This window comes from Anolis carolinensis, chromosome 3 (assembly GCF_035594765.1).
Source record: "Anolis carolinensis isolate JA03-04 chromosome 3, rAnoCar3.1.pri, whole genome shotgun sequence".
In the NCBI taxonomy this organism is placed as follows: Eukaryota; Metazoa; Chordata; class Lepidosauria; order Squamata; family Dactyloidae; genus Anolis; species Anolis carolinensis.
The window spans coordinates 252,433,728-252,449,390 of record NC_085843.1 but is presented as its reverse complement, the minus strand read 5'-3'; the positions used below and the strand labels follow the sequence as shown (position 1 = coordinate 252,449,390).

The following is a 15,663-nucleotide window of genomic DNA, read 5'->3' as shown; positions in this document are numbered from 1 at the left end:
TGACCTCAAGCATGTTACTAGATGTGTCTGGATTGATAAAAAGTTTAGGGATATCCAAAACATGGAAGTGTTACTTTTGGACTATTTTATGGCTGGGTGTCTCCAAAAAGTAGTTTCTTTAAGATCTGGGAATAATAATAATAATTATTATTATTATTATTATTATTATTTAAAAACTTAATTTTTATTCTGCCCTATCTCCCCAGGGGACTCGGGGTAGATTCCAACATACAACGGCAAACATTCAATGCCTCAATTAACAAATAAATATTGACATAATAGGGTTGTTGTATGTTTTCCGGGCTGTATGGCCATATTCCAGAAGTATTCTCTCCTGATGTTTCGCCCACATCTATGTCAGGCATCCTCAGAGGTTGTGAGGTACCTTCTGTGAGGTATACTTCTGGAACATGGCCATACAGCCCAGAAAACATACAACAACCCTGTGATCCCGGCCATGAAAGCCTTCGACAACACATTGACGTAATAATCCCAGCAAAACCCCACATATGAAAACAACATTAGAACCTAACATCAATAAATTAGACCAAACATAATCAAACACAAATTATATAATGACATAAAATCTAAACATAAAAACATCCACCTTGATTTACAGAAGCCAACTATTGTTCATAAAGTTGTGTGGTTGGGTAGTATGGCTACTTTGAGGGACCATTCTTGAGTCTTCACAGAATAAAACATCAGAAAGCTTATAATGATGACAAAACGAAGGTGCATATGTATTTATTACACATGTTGCTTAGGTTTTTTTTCACAGCGCTGATATTTTTATATGTGCAGCAGCTGTAAATACAAATGACAGCTCTACAAAGTAAGAAACAGAGATGCTTTGTGAATGAAAGGCCTAAAGGCCTGTTAGCACAATGAAGTGAACATAAAGAGAGTACTGAAGTATCTGACGTTGTTCAAAATAGTGTGTCATAAAGTGCTTTAGGCTGTCAAGTATTTTGACTTTGTTCAATGTGATAAAGTGGAAATACAACTGGCATTTCATTTTTATACCTAAAAGAGATGCTATTTGAAACTGATGGTTGAGATTACCCATGACTTAAGAGCTGGATGCCATCAGTATTCTTGTGACACCCAGTTCACTTACTTTTTCTGATGAGAGTGATATCTGGATTCTATAATGGGATGGATGAAGGCCAATATACTAAAACTGAGTACAGACAAAGACTCTGTGGATCAGTAATAGTAAAGGAATGGTTGCATCCTTATTGTGTTGTCCTCCCCATTTGAAGTCACCTGGCACCAACATTGACTTGTTTTGATATCAAGTCAAAGTCACTCTGTTTCTGTGCAGAATTCAAAGTACAAGTTATGACTTTTAAAGCCCTTAAAAACCTAAGTCTTAAATATCATATTTCTCTATATGAGCCAGCTGAAACTTTAGGATCTTTGGGAGGCTTTATCTCACCTCTATCACAGGCATGTTTGATGAGGATACAGAAAAAAAACCTTATCAGCTGCTTTGTATTTTGTTGAATTCCCACATCATTTCACTCAGAGAGAAATTTCAAGCATAATCGGCATTTCACAAGAACGTGTGGGTCACATTATTGCTTTGCTTGGCTATCAGAAGATCTGTGCACGATGGGTACTGTGAGACACTGGTTGCGGAAACAGTATCGACTTCTTCTGTGACGGCTTCAGAAAACTTGTTCATCGTTGGCAGAAATGTATCCAATTGTCTGGTGATTATGTGGAAAAGTGAATAGTGGTAGTTAAAGAGCACATTCTAAGGATTATTTCTGCATTTGATTTATTAAAATATTCCCATCCAAACCAAAGTAACGAAGGTGGAGGCATTACTTTTCATTCGACCCTCGTATATGTTACTTTGTTACCTATGATTGGGAACAAATACTGGGGCATGGATTGGATAATGGTTGCTTGCCTTGCAGGAGACTGGACAACAGCAACTAATGACTAAAAGTCAAAACTTTTGTTGAATTTGTTAACTTCATGGGATTTTCCCTAGCATATGCACTTTGCAGTAGTGACTTGACAACTTTTGCAAACTCTTAGACTACATAAGCTCATGGCACAGTATTTCCATTTTCTTTGAATTCTAGTCTGTCCAGGTAAAAGACAGAAAAATATGGATCCTCAGGGAAGCGAAGTTCAACATTATTCTGGAAGCATACCCACCTCATTTCTATAAATGTCAAACAATGTAAGTCCAGACTGTATGTTGAATGTATAGTTTTTATTTGAGATACATTGCCCTGTACACATCTGATTTTATACACTTACGGTATATGCTTATTTCAGTTACATATCTCTGAATGTAACGTGGACATCCAGTGATCTGAGATGATGGGGTGACATACCAAATAGACAGGATCTGTGATCCAGCTAATAGTTGTTTGCAGGAAACATTGATGTAATATACTTTAGCAGCTTTTTGAAATACTGAGTACCAATTTACCCATGAATGTAGAACCTCTATTCACTTTTATTAAAATTCTGGAAGACCTAGTCATAGTATTATCATTCTTCATTGGTACTATGTGTGTACATTCCTCTTGTTTCCATAATGCTGAGCCATTTATCACTGGACCCTAAATTTGAGTCTAAAAGTGATTTTTAATAGTTTTGTCACGATCTCTGTTCTCAGGCTTTCAGAAATATCCACTGCTGTTGGGAAACTGATAATTACGTTCCAAGAATGGGAATCCAGCTGCAGCTTGGCTTTTTGAAGTAAACATGTATAACAATTTTGTCAGTTCTCTCGAGGGCATTGGAAAAACTTTTCTAAAAGAAACATTCATTCAATACATCCTATTTTGTGCATCTTGCAGCCTGCCATCCTGCTTTTTATCCCACTTCAGGTAACAGAAGAAAGTCGTATCACCTTTTAAAGGTTACAACCACTGCATATATAATAAAGGGCTAGAATTGGAGGAAACACTCAAGGGTACATCCCAAGTTCTATTCTGACATTAAGCAAACCTATCAGATCAAAGGAATGGAGAACAGGCCTTCTGCCAGTTCTGTCAGTGAAGCTATTCGATTTTCTAATTTGATTCTATGGGTTTCCCTTCTTTATTAAGCCAACTCCCCATTCAATCCAGTATGCTATCACTAAAAACACCTCTTATAGCCTATCTCTATATTTACTGTATATGGAAATAAGTACCCTATATAGCATGTAGAATTCTAGTAATTTTAGACAAAAAAAAAATCAACACAGAGCACCTGGAGTGACTTATCCACAAGTCACTGTGAGTACTGTATCTTACTTCAATTCAAATAGAGACCCATTCCCTTCTCTGAATAAAGTGGTGAAACAATAGCTTTACTCATTCTAGGAAAATCTAACAGAAGTACCGATTCTTTCTACTCTCTCCTATGTGGCATCAGTTCTGGCTTTTTGGATGCCTGGGTGATGTGAAGCCAAGATCCAGCTTGATCAAAACAGCAAACAGTCTAAGTTCAAACTGAAGAGACAGGTGAAGAGACATTAATTGAAGGGCATAACACAAGGATCCATTCCAAGATCCAAAAGCCGATTTCCACAGATAATAAAGTCCAAGGTCAATCCAAATGCCAAAGTTTAAGAGATTTAAGGAATTCAAGGAATTAAGGAATTCAAAGTTCATGAATTCCAAGATCAACAATAGTCCGAGGCCACAGCTTCAAACACCAACATTGTTGCCAGCAACAAGATGAAACTCCTGCTAATCTTTTGTGCTAGGCTCTCAGGTGTTGCCCATTGATGGCTCATTTTCAGCTAACTGGGTGGACCTATGAACTTGAGTCTTTTCCTTTCACAAGTCTAAGAGTCAGAACACTTAAATCTTCCTCCACCTGTCCAGATGTACTTGCTTGTTCTTGTTCTGCAGGCTGAGAAGTGGTAGGACTCTTCTTCAAAGGCCAGCTGAGGAAAATGCTGGTCTCCAATTCAGATGCTGGCCCTTCCAACAGCAATGCTACCCCAGAGGTAGCATTGGTGTTTCCCCTCTCTACACAATGACCTTTGACATAATTTTAGTTATAAAAATAAAATAATTTTGGCCCCAAAATCCCCCTTCAATTTATCCATGAAGTCAATGTGTGCACGGGTATGTACTGTACCTTCAAATGCAACAGGACTTTTTTCTTCTTAACCTTTGCAGAACTATCTGCCTAAGTACAGTGAGTTACATGGTCAGTAACGTAATTTGTTAACCAATTTCCCATTACAGACAGTTTACCTTCTGTAGAGTAATTCCAATTAAACCTGATGAGCTACAGTTCTCTGTGAACACATAGAATCATAGAATAGTAGAGTTGGAAGAGACCTCATGGGCCATCCAGTCCAACCCCAGGCCAAGTAGCAGGAAATTGCATCCAAAGCACCTCCGACAGATGGCCAGCCAGCCATAAAGTATACCGTAATTTAAGAATAAAATAGCTTTGAATCCTGGAAAAATACACAGGAATTAATATGTTGCCATGAGTGAAATCCAGGGGATCAAGTGCTGAAGAAACAGAATACTTTACTCTTTGAAACAGAGCTAATTTACTCTTCTGGACCTTCTAATAATGTGCATGAGCTCCAGTCAGAGCTGTCATAGCTACCCAAATGTATGGACATTTCAAATCATGTAATTTTGTCTGTAAGTACCATGATGAGCATGTGCTGTTTTCTCTGATGCTGGGTTTTGTTTGTACAGTCACCAATGCTGTCCAATGTTCTGCTATTTCAGCTCCAGTGTAGTGGCAGGTTCTAGCGTGGGAGGAGGTCCATGTGGGTGGCATGATGAGTTCCCACACTGGTTGGCACCAACCCCAGTGAAGCCATTGCAGCCCTGTGAGGCAGTGGGGCTAGAGAGGGGCATCTGCACCTGGCTGGTTTGAATCTGGGGAGCGGGGTGAGCTCTTGTTGTTAGCCCCAGCTTCTGCCAACCTAGCAGTTTGGAAAGATGCAAATGTGAATAGATCAATAGGTACCGCTCCAGCGGGAAGGTAACAGTGCTCCATGCAGTCATGCCAGCCACATAATCTTGGAGGCGTTTACAGACAACGCTGGCTCCTTGGCTTAGAAATGGAGTCGGACAAGACTAGGCTTAATGGCAGGGGAAAACCTTTACCTAAGTGCCATGATGAGCATGTGCTGCTGTTTTCTCTGATGCTGGGTTTTGTTTGTACAGCTCCCATTGCTGTCCAATGTCCTGATATTTCAGCTCCAATGTTGTGGCAGGGTCTGGTGAGGGAGGAGGTCCATGAGGGTGGCATGATGGGGTCCCACACTGGGTGGCACCAAGGCCAGTGAGGCAGTGGGGCTGGAGACAGGCATTACCTACACTTGGTGGGGGCAGGAGGGCAGCACACGTCCCAACAAGAGGAAGCCCCCCCCCCCTTTTTTTCTCTCTCTCTCTCTCTTTCTCCCATAGGGTTGGACGTCTGCACAAGCTGACGCCCGCTTGGTTGTTGTCCCTCCTCCTCCTCCTCCTCCTCCTCCTCCTTCTCTTTGGGGGCGGGCGGGTTTGAAAAGGAGGAAGAAGCCAAGAAGGGCAGCCCGAGAAAGAGAGAGAAAGAGAGAGGGGAGAGGTGCACTAAAGCCGGGCAAGAGGAGAAGAGACAGCCGTCGGGAGCTAAGACGAAGCGGTGGAGGGAGAGCCTCTTCTTTCCCGCGGCAGCAGACCCTTTGCATGGCTGAGCCTCCCACCCTCCAAGTGCCTCCGAGGTAAGGGCTTCTTCCCTCTTCCAAGGCGCCTTTCTCCGTCGGGCGGGACTCCTGCTCCGGGCGGCGGTGGACTGTCCCCGAAAGTCCCCTTCGGGCACGGAGCCCCCGCTGTCCTGCCCCGCAGACCCCTCCCCAGGGCTGGGCGCTCTCGGAGGGTCTTGCCCCCCTCCCTGCCTGCCTGCCTTCCTGCCAGTCTTCGCTGGAGCGCCTGGCTGAGCGGAGGCGCTTCAGGCTCCGGCTCTGGAGGCGCTTGAAGGCGAAGCCAAAGGACGGTAAGGTCTGGGACAGGCGCGGGAGCCGGGTTTGTGCGTTTGAGATGCGTAGTATTATGACAGACAGAAGGAATAAGGCTTCAAGCAGGCGGGTGCCGAGAATGGGAAGGAAACGCGTGGAAAACATCGGCCATCTTCTTAGTTTCCAATGAGCCACCCTTTCTTTCCTCTCAGTTGAGGCTGCATTGGACTCACAGCTCCTTTCTCTTTGGTATAGACAAGAGCCTTCCTTCCACCTCTGTGGCCATAAAACATGATCCACATGAGGGACAGATGGAATAAGGGGATGCCTCTCATTTCCCGAGGATGTTGGGCAGGGGGAATCGGACTGACACGTGGGAATGGAGCAGGAATGCGGGCCAGAGGGACGGGAGCCTGGAAGCAGAGCCAAGCTGTCAAGCTGGTCCATGTGGGACTTCATTGTGGTGGAAGGAAAGCTCATCTCTGAAGAGACAGCACTCCAGGAAATAAATAGTATCCTCTGGATCACTTTGGAAAATGGCTTTCTTACCCACCACTTAAGGTGCCAATGGTAATCCCTGTTCTTTTAGCAAAAATACCTTGAGGAATGGGTCTGATTTCTTGAATTTTTCATCACTGTGCCAGCAAATAGTCGGTGTAAATATCTGTGCAGTGCAAAAACTAAACAGCTGGATGAAAAAATGGGTATGACAAGTCCTGAGATTCCCTTGCGGTCTTCATGTCTGGCATAAAATACCTCCCAGATATATTTTACTTATTTGAATTTATAATATACATATAATCTCAATGATCTCTTTTACAGTTTCCTTATGCAAATGAAGCATAAGCATCTCTTTTGAACGCGAGCTATTTCCATATTACTTTAAGATTCATTAAGTTTGTGTAGCTCTCACATTTCCAAGTGTGAAGGGCACTGCAGTATTGTGGGGGTTTTTTCTCTCAGAGATAACACATGGCTTCACATGATAGATCCAAAATGAAGAGGGTTCTGAAAGTCAATATTACAGAAGTTATGTAAATGCTTTTGGAAATGAAGTTGTGGTTTTGTGACACTCTCTTTCCTTCCTGGGATGTTTTGTTCAAGCCGTTTTAGACAGGTAGGAAGGAAGGCACTTTCAATATTGCATATTTTAGAATATTCATCAGTATTTCTTCTTTTTGAATACATTCTGCATGCCAGTTTTGTGACTAGCCCACATCCATTTCAGTCTGACCTACATACTTACATCGCAAGCAGAAATGCTGCAAAAAGCAATAGTGGGGTCTTTTAATTAATGAAATGGGCAAACTCCACTCATCATCACCCAAACACAAAACACTCGTTTCACAAGGTTAATGGGGTCTTTGAGGAGTAGTTAAAAATAAACAGCCAGTTATTTTCAGGCTCCTTCATCCCCTCTTAACGAACAGCATCTCTCTCATTTATACACATTGCATTCTGTTCAGCAGGTTTCAAATGCAGCCTTCCTTTGCTGTCTGCGATTTGCAAAACATATCTCATGTTTGAGCAGCAGAAGGGGTACACTGGAGTCTGCTTCCAGGACGAGAGCAAAACTGATAAGGGGAAACATGGAACGTATTTTACTTAGTGCAGACTTTTTGATAGCTTCATTTTTCAGTCTGGTTTACTTTTCAGATTTGGCCAGATTGATATGATTGCGCTTGCACAATCCTTTTAATGGTTCACTAAAATAAAAGAAAGTGTTGTTGAAGGCTGTCATGGCCAGAATCACTGGGTTGCTGTGAGTTTTCTGGGCTATATGGCCATGTTCCAGAAGCATTCTCTCCTGATGTTTCACCCACATCTATAGCAGGCATCCTTAGGGGTTGTGAGGTCTGTAGGAAACTAGGCAAGTGGAGTTTAGATATCTGTGGAATGTCCAGAGTGGGAGAAAAAACACTTGTCTGTTGGAGGAAAGTGTGAATGTTGCAACAACACATTTTATTGATTAGCCCATCGGCCACATCAAAACATTTAACACATAGACATACATACAACATACAACCCATGGTACAACAGAAGTTAAAATAAACAAACTGTTAACAAGATCCCAATCTAGATCAAATATCTGCATCACCTTTACAGTTTACCCCAATTGATTCCAAATATGCAGTTCTCAGTTGTGTTGCTTTGAATAGGAAAAGGGCTGTTTTAGGATTCTGGCCAGCCAACAAAAATGTAGTTTTAATATAAGGGTTCCAGTGTGTCTTGTGTATAACGTATGGCCCAAAGTATTGGTTTCTCTCTTTCTTTTACAAGTTACAGCTGAACAGTACATGTGTGATATTGAATGTTGCAATTAATCACCTTGATTAACACTGAAAAGCCTTGCAGCTTCAAGGCCTGGCTGATTCCTGCCTGGAGGATCCTTTGTTGGGAGGTGTTAGCTGACTCTTGGCTGGAATTCCTTTGTTTTCTGAATGGTGTTCTTTATTTACTGTCCTCATTTTAGAGGGTTTTTAAAAATATTGGTAGCCAGATTTGGTTTCCTCCTTTCTGCTGAAATTGTCCACATACTTCTGGATTTCAGTGGCTTCTCTGCGTAGTCTGACATAGTGGTTGTTAGAGTGGTCCAGCATTTGTGTGTTCTCCAATAATATGCTGTGTCCAGGGTGGTTCATGAAAATGAACAAACCTGGCTACCAGTATTTAAAAAACTATAAAATCAGGACAGTAAATAAAGAACAACACTCAGAAGACAGGGTAATTTCAGACATGAAACAGTCAGGGCCAGCTAACACCTCCCAACAAAGGATTCCCTCAGGCAGGAAGCAGCCAGGCTTTGAAGCTACAAAGCTTTTCAATACTAATCAAGGTGTCCAATTGCAACATTCACACTTGCCTCCAACAGACAAAAGTTATTTCTTCCAACCTGGACTCTCCACAGATATATAACCCCACTTGCTTAGTTTCCAACAAACCTCACAACCTCTGAGGATGACTGCCATAGATGTGGATGAAACATCAGGAGAGAATGCGTCTGGAACATGGCCATATAGCCCAGAAAACTCACAGCATTCCATAAAACAAAGTATTTGCTTTTGAAATACTGCATGAGTTGTGCTTTCATGTGTTTAGATATAGCTATTACATGTGTTTTTATGTTAATATACTACAGCACACACATTTGATTATTTCACTCGTTCTGGTTTTAGCAAGTATATTGTGGGGACATACAAAAAGTAATTCATGAAAAGCAAGCCCAAGACACAATGTTCAGTTAATTAGTTACTCTATTAAAATCTAGAACATCTTGATTCAGACCCACTGGGATTACAATCCCAAATAGACTTGCTAAACAGTAAGTCCCACTGAAGTTAGAGGGATTTACTATGCCTAAGTAAACACATTGAGGATTACTCTGCAAAATGTACTTCTTGGATTTAAGCTGACTGCCGCTTAAACCTATTACATTAATGCACGTCCCAACAATTAGTATAAATGTGGTTAAGGTCACTGTGCCAGTCTCTTTCAAGTCACTGGGGTTTAGGTAATAGGTTGAAATCAGTGATGACATATGAAGGATATTGTCAGTATGTTGGTTTGGATGGGTTACCTTTAAAACACCCTGAAATCTACAACTTCAGTCCCTTAGCTGAAATGCTTGGGACCAGAAGTGTTTGAGTTGTGGATTTTTTGGAATATTTTCATATGCATGACAAGATCTTAAAGATGGGACCTATGTCTAAATATAACATTCATTTATGCTGCGTATACACCTTGTAAATATAGTCTGAAAGTAATTTTATGCCCAATATTTTAATAATTTGGACATTAAAAAACTGTGTGAATTGACCTATCAAAAACTGCCAGTATATGAGGCACCCATGGGGACAGTTTTGGAATGTTTCAGGTTTGTGGATCATCGAGGCACAAACTGTATTTAAAAGTTGTTCAACTCTATCCAAAACTTTATCGATGTGAATAGAAACAAGACTGGCAACAGCGACATGATTGGTGATCTATAATGATCCATAATTCAAACCATGTAAAAAGGTTTAAGAATATTTCTACATATTTTAAACAACACAAGAGAGTATAGTAAACAAAGCTTTCACATTTCAAATATATTACATGATCCCTGTGTATTCCTATTAGCCCTTTGCTAGTGTCAATAAACCTGGGCTCATAATATACAGGTGTAGCTCTGATAGGTGACATTTTAGTAGCACCATGAAGTCAATCAACAACTCTATGACACTGACCATTAAAGCAGGAATAATGGATAGATACTCCCCGGTGCAGGTTGCCTGCTGAGCAACAAATGTCCAATTGTTATAAAGTTACTGTTAAAATGTCACTTAATCATAGTCTCACGTTGCAGGCTCTGTAAGTGGCTCCTTTCAAAGCACCCCATAAATCAAACCTAATGATGTAGTGTTGTTAATCCCCTTTTCACAACATGAATGAGGAGAATAATTTGTTGTGAAATTGGTGAATCATAAAGAAGCATGCAGCCAATTGTTGGCATATGGACAGTAAATCAAGCAGTACCCGTTTGTTTTAGGGCCACTAGACACTCAACACAGGATTCTTTTCTATTAGATTTAAACATAACGGCTTCTAATATTGAAATGTCCAGATCTGTGATTTAATATAAATTTTTGGTTTTGTGTGTAAACTGGAAAAAATAAAAATAAAAGGCATGATGGATTAAATAAATGGCCTAGTTCAGTATTCTGTCCATACAATGTGTGATGAGACAACAAGTAGACTATGAATACTTTCAAGCTCAATATTTCCCAGTAATTAAAATGTAACTAAAGTTGAAATCAGATTTGTCTTTTCAATGTGAGTAACAAGAAAATAACAGTGGGAATAACTGATCCCAAGCAAGCAGCTCTGAAGCATATTGGAATTAAACTGAATGGATGAAAAATGGAATTGGACTGTCTCAGCAGACCAAAGCCAATGTTTCTCTCAAGAAGAGTATGAAGATCTAGGATTGCACTAGGAAAATACAGTTCCAAACAATTAGCCATATTTCCCAAATACTTCTTGACTACAGAGTTTTATTTTATACGTTTTCTCAACTTATATTTTTTTGAGGGGGGGGGGACCTTAAATCAAAGTTTGAAATAGCATGTTGCCTGGGATTAACCACTAGAGAAACAAATCATCATGGTGAAAGAGTTAAGCAGCTCTAGCTTTCATCCTGTGATCCTACACTGCAAATTCTTCCCTCTGCCTTATCCTACAGGCATAGCTTTAAGTTATGTGTTTTCTCTCATAACAAGTGTGTCTGCCTCATATTGTGTGCCAGCATTTTGGTGCTGTTTGTCAATATATGATATATGAAAAATTGTTCTGTGTTTGAAACATTTATCCTCACTTTATTTATTCTCAGCATCATTTTTTCTACTTAGGTTTATTTCACAGATAAGTCAAAATCCAAGAGAGACTCCATGTTTTTCCAATTCAGAAATGTAAGCTGAGAGAAAGTACAGTGTATACAAAATCATTAAAATATTCCCATATGGCAAAGTATCCAGTGTTTACTTGGATCCAGTGTGTTCCAAAACCATGTTATGGGCAAACTTTCTATGGCACAAACATCAGAAACCTGGCTTATGTACGCATTGTTAAACATATGATGCTCTTGTTCACTCTTAATGATGCCAACAACTCAGGGTTTGCATACAGAGTGAACCAACTATTGCTTAAATTGCCTTCATGCAAATAGACACAGCGTGCATTATTGTCTCTAGTCTGGACAGTTTGATAATGAGATGGGCTAGTACTAATATAATGTTGTTTTTAAAGATATGACCCTCTGAAACCACAAATGGTGGGAAACCAAAATAAAGTGTGTAAATTGCTTAGAACATTCAAAATACTATGGTTGAATTCTAGACACACCTGCAGTGGTTCTCAACCTATGGGTCCACAGATGTTTTGGCCTTCAGCTCCCAGAAATGCTAACAGCAGGTAAAATGGCTGGAATTTCTGTGAGTTGTAGGCCAAAACTCCTGGGGATTCACAGGTTGAGAACCACCGTACTAGAGGATAAACTTGTCAAACTCAGGCATCTTACTTCCAGATAGATCACATAAAACATGTTATAATATAAATGTTGCCCTTATTTGAAGTTAATTTTTGAACTTGGCACTTTAAGTGGAATATTATCCACTATAATATCTGTCACAACATTTTGTGTTCTGTTTAGAAACTGAATTACACAAGGGATTTAAATTTGCTGGTAGGATTGGTGGTAGGAGATGTGTATCTCAGCTTCATGTGGTTTTCTACTCATTTGACTGTTTCTTGACATGTTTTAACTGGCTTTTGGTTAATATAAAACAAACATAGGCCACAGGAAATGCATTTCTTAACCTACATCAGTATTTGAAATCTTTGTTTTTTTGGAGTGCTTCTCGACAGAAATGGAATAGTGGTTGTAATACCCCCATCTTTGATTATCCGCAGACACACCAATCCCATGGTTGAAATGCTGTACATATTTGCTTTGAAGTAAATCCCATTGAGCTCACTTGAACTTTTGTGGAGATGGTTTCCACTACAAATTTGTTTTCCTTTATTACCAAGAAGCAACCTAAATATAATGGGCTGCCAAATTGTTACCCTCCCCATAAGTGATCATGTATGTTGGCCCACCAACCACTTAATAAATTCATTTCTATTGACGGTTTATCCAGCAGCTGGGCAGCCATAGCAAATGACTAGTAGGCCTGTGTGTATATATATATAATTTTTCTAGTTAAATTTATTGTACTAAAAATATTAACACAGTGTACAACATTTTGAAATGGTAAGAAAACACACCCTTTGTACATGAAATGTATTGTTACTAGCAAGGGTTTAATATAAGCCCAGTTTACAAAGGCATCGATCTAGCACTTGTTTTAAGGATTCATGAAGGAGAAAATGCCTTTAAGATGCAGAAATGTCTCATCCAGCAGTGTGATCCAAAAGGGAACCGTTAAGAGCAGTGGTTCCCAACCTTTGGGCCTCCAGGTGTTTTGGACTTCAACTCCCAGAAATCCCAGCCAGCTTACCAGATGTTAGGAACTGTGGGAACTGAAATCCAAAACATCTGGAGGCCCAAAGGTTGGGAACAACTGATTTAGAAGACTGAACGACTTCTTTAGTCCTGCTTTTGTCTTGTGACATAGTCAAGTTAACGAGGACTAAGTCTAAAGTTTAAGGTGGGGACTCGGTAAATGACTTTGGGGCCAAATCTGGCCCATGAACCTTAGTTTGGGGACCCCTGAATTGGACGGACAAATAATCTTTCATACTAAAAGCCTGCTTCCCATCTGAAATGAAAAAAAATTAGGAAGCAACAAAATGTATTGCTCCATATCTGTAGAATCTGGCTCGATAACAATATCCTCTCCCTGCGGAAGAGCTGCCACTCTCAATGAATTTATTCCTATAGTGTTCAGCTTCAGCACCATTAAAAATAATAAAGAAGTAGAAAATGCCTGAGGCTAGTTTTCTTGGTATAATTGCTGACAGCATCAAACCAATAATAAACGGGATGAGTAAAATTTGAGTAGATGGAACAGGACTACAGGTGGCTATAAACACAATATCTCATTAGCAAGGAGCACATGGATCATCAAGACAAATTAGAGCCAGATGTTCAGTTGTCTGTCTGGTCTAAGTTACATTTTCTAATGACCTCTGGTATAGGTTATGGCATAAGGAGATTTCAGAGACATTGAGTTTATGTTTTACTTCTGCCTTTGCTATGCAAAATATTTGGCAAATGGCACTAACCATTCAACCATCTGTCCCTCCCCTATCACCATCTCAGGAAGTGTGTCTGAAGAAATGAGAGAAATATAATTGATAAAGTTCCAGGGTTGTTGCGTGCCTTTAAAAAATTTCTGACTTATGATGGCCAGAAGGCAACCATATCATGGGGCTACTTGGAAAGATTGGTTGGGGATGGGTTGCCATTACTTTCCCCTAGCGCTAACAGACAAAAATAGCTACTCACAGCATCCAGATGATAGCGCTCCTAGAATTCATAAAGAATGAAATTCCTAAGAAAAATGCTCAAGTTACTGTTAAACCTAAAGGAATTGGAATTAGAGGATTGGAAAACTGCAAGTTTGGTGCCAGGTTTATGTTTGAATTTGCTTTTAAGGAGGTGTATAGAAATGTACAGGTCAACTAATTTAAGTACTGGTTACATTATTAGAAAAATAAACATTAAAAATACAGAATAGAAATCCCTGCTAGGAGAGAATCAACATATCTTTTGCACAGAAAATTCTTCTGGAGTTTTTGATGGAGTTAATAAGCATGTAGGCAGGAATTATACTTTAGGCCGGGGGGGGGGGGGCATGTGGATTTCATATGACCCCCGATTGTTTCTGCCCCTCCGGGTATCCCAAAAACATACCACAGAATTTCTGCATCAAACTAACACACACATACAGAAACACACACCCTTTAAAGAAAGCATTTTCTGCTCCTGCTAAAGGTGTTTTCCCAGTTAATTGTTGCATTTCAACATCATGGGTAGATGTAATGTTGTAGGAGCAGTTTGAGGGTCCTCAGACACACTGAAATTGTCCATCCCCACTTTAGACATTGTGTGCTTTAGACTGCCATAATAGCTTTGACAAAATTCTTGTCTGAAGGCCATTTAGTAAACTTAGCAAATAATGTGTGAGAATATAAGTCCCCTGGGTATATATGTGCCTTCAAGTTGTCTGTTGACCTTTTTCTTTGACAAGGAATACTCGGATGTAGTTTTGCTAGTTTCTTCCTCTGAAATATAGCTTACAGCACCTGGTATTTGTTATGGTCCCCATCCCAGAACTAATAATAATATAATAATTGTCACGACCCAGGCAGCAGAGCACCAATAACCATACACAGAAGCCAGAATCTATCTAATATCTTTATTAAGGAAATATATAAAGTTAATAAAAGCAATCGTATGAATTAGTCCAGGAGTAGACCTTTCAGGAAAGGTCAAAATTAGTCCAAGGAAACAATGTCCAATATGAAATATTAAGGTCCAAAGTTGTAATCCAATAACCGAAACACTCACTTGCCAAGCAAGTGAGGGGAGATGACAAGGTCCTTTAGTCCATGAACTTGAGCAAGGCTAGGAAATAACTTGATTATTGGAACACAAGGCTTGATTCAAGGCAACAAGGAAACAAGGAGCAAGAATAGGATCCGTGGAATTACTTGGCGAGGTCCGGAAAACAAGGCAAGATCCGGAGAGTAAAACAAGGCTGGAAACGAAGGCTTGAAATCGGGAACAAGGCTTGAAACAGGAACGAGGCTTGGAAACGGAGTAGCTGTCCACACACGCTACTCCGGTAGCTGACGAATTGACTCCGCAAGATCCCTTTGTGGGTAAAACACCTAAATAGGGTCCCGTTTTCCCGCCAAAGAGCAGTTCTCTGGAGAACCAGAAACGAAAGCTATTCTCTGAGTCCAGATGTGTGACTCCTTAAAGTTTCCCATGGAAAGCAGACTTAATCAGCTGAATGCTTAGCAGCTATCCTCGCACTCCTGCGAGAGGCCGCTTGAACTCCCCTCTGTTGTTTACAAAACTCATGGCGAGAAAACGTAGGAGATTTAGGTTCAGGGCTTGTTTGACAGACTTCTGGAAGACAAATCTCTTGCAGGTGCAAGGTTTCCAAATCTGGCTGGGAAAGTTCCAATTCTGACTGAAACGGTGAAAAACCCAAGTTTTCCTCTTCATCTAGCACCACAGT

The 15,663-nt window shown here is 40.3% G+C and overlaps 1 protein-coding gene across 4 annotated transcripts in view; it reads left to right on the top strand.

Annotated features, from left to right (window-relative positions):
- Positions 1-5,417: 5,417 nt before the first annotated feature.
- Positions 5,418-15,663, top strand: part of sphkap (SPHK1 interactor, AKAP domain containing) — an 86,122-nt gene continuing 75,876 nt past the window's right edge. For 2 of the 4 annotated variants that reach the window (XM_008106235.3, XM_008106232.3), the window contains exon 1: positions 5,419-5,698. In XM_008106235.3, coding sequence (XP_008104442.1) covers positions 5,664-5,698 — 35 coding nt within the window. In that variant the 5' untranslated portion in view covers positions 5,419-5,663. Of the gene's footprint in view, positions 5,699-5,822; positions 5,971-15,663 lie in introns of those variants that run through there. The other 2 variants (XM_008106233.3, XM_008106234.3) reach the window with 2 other exon arrangements.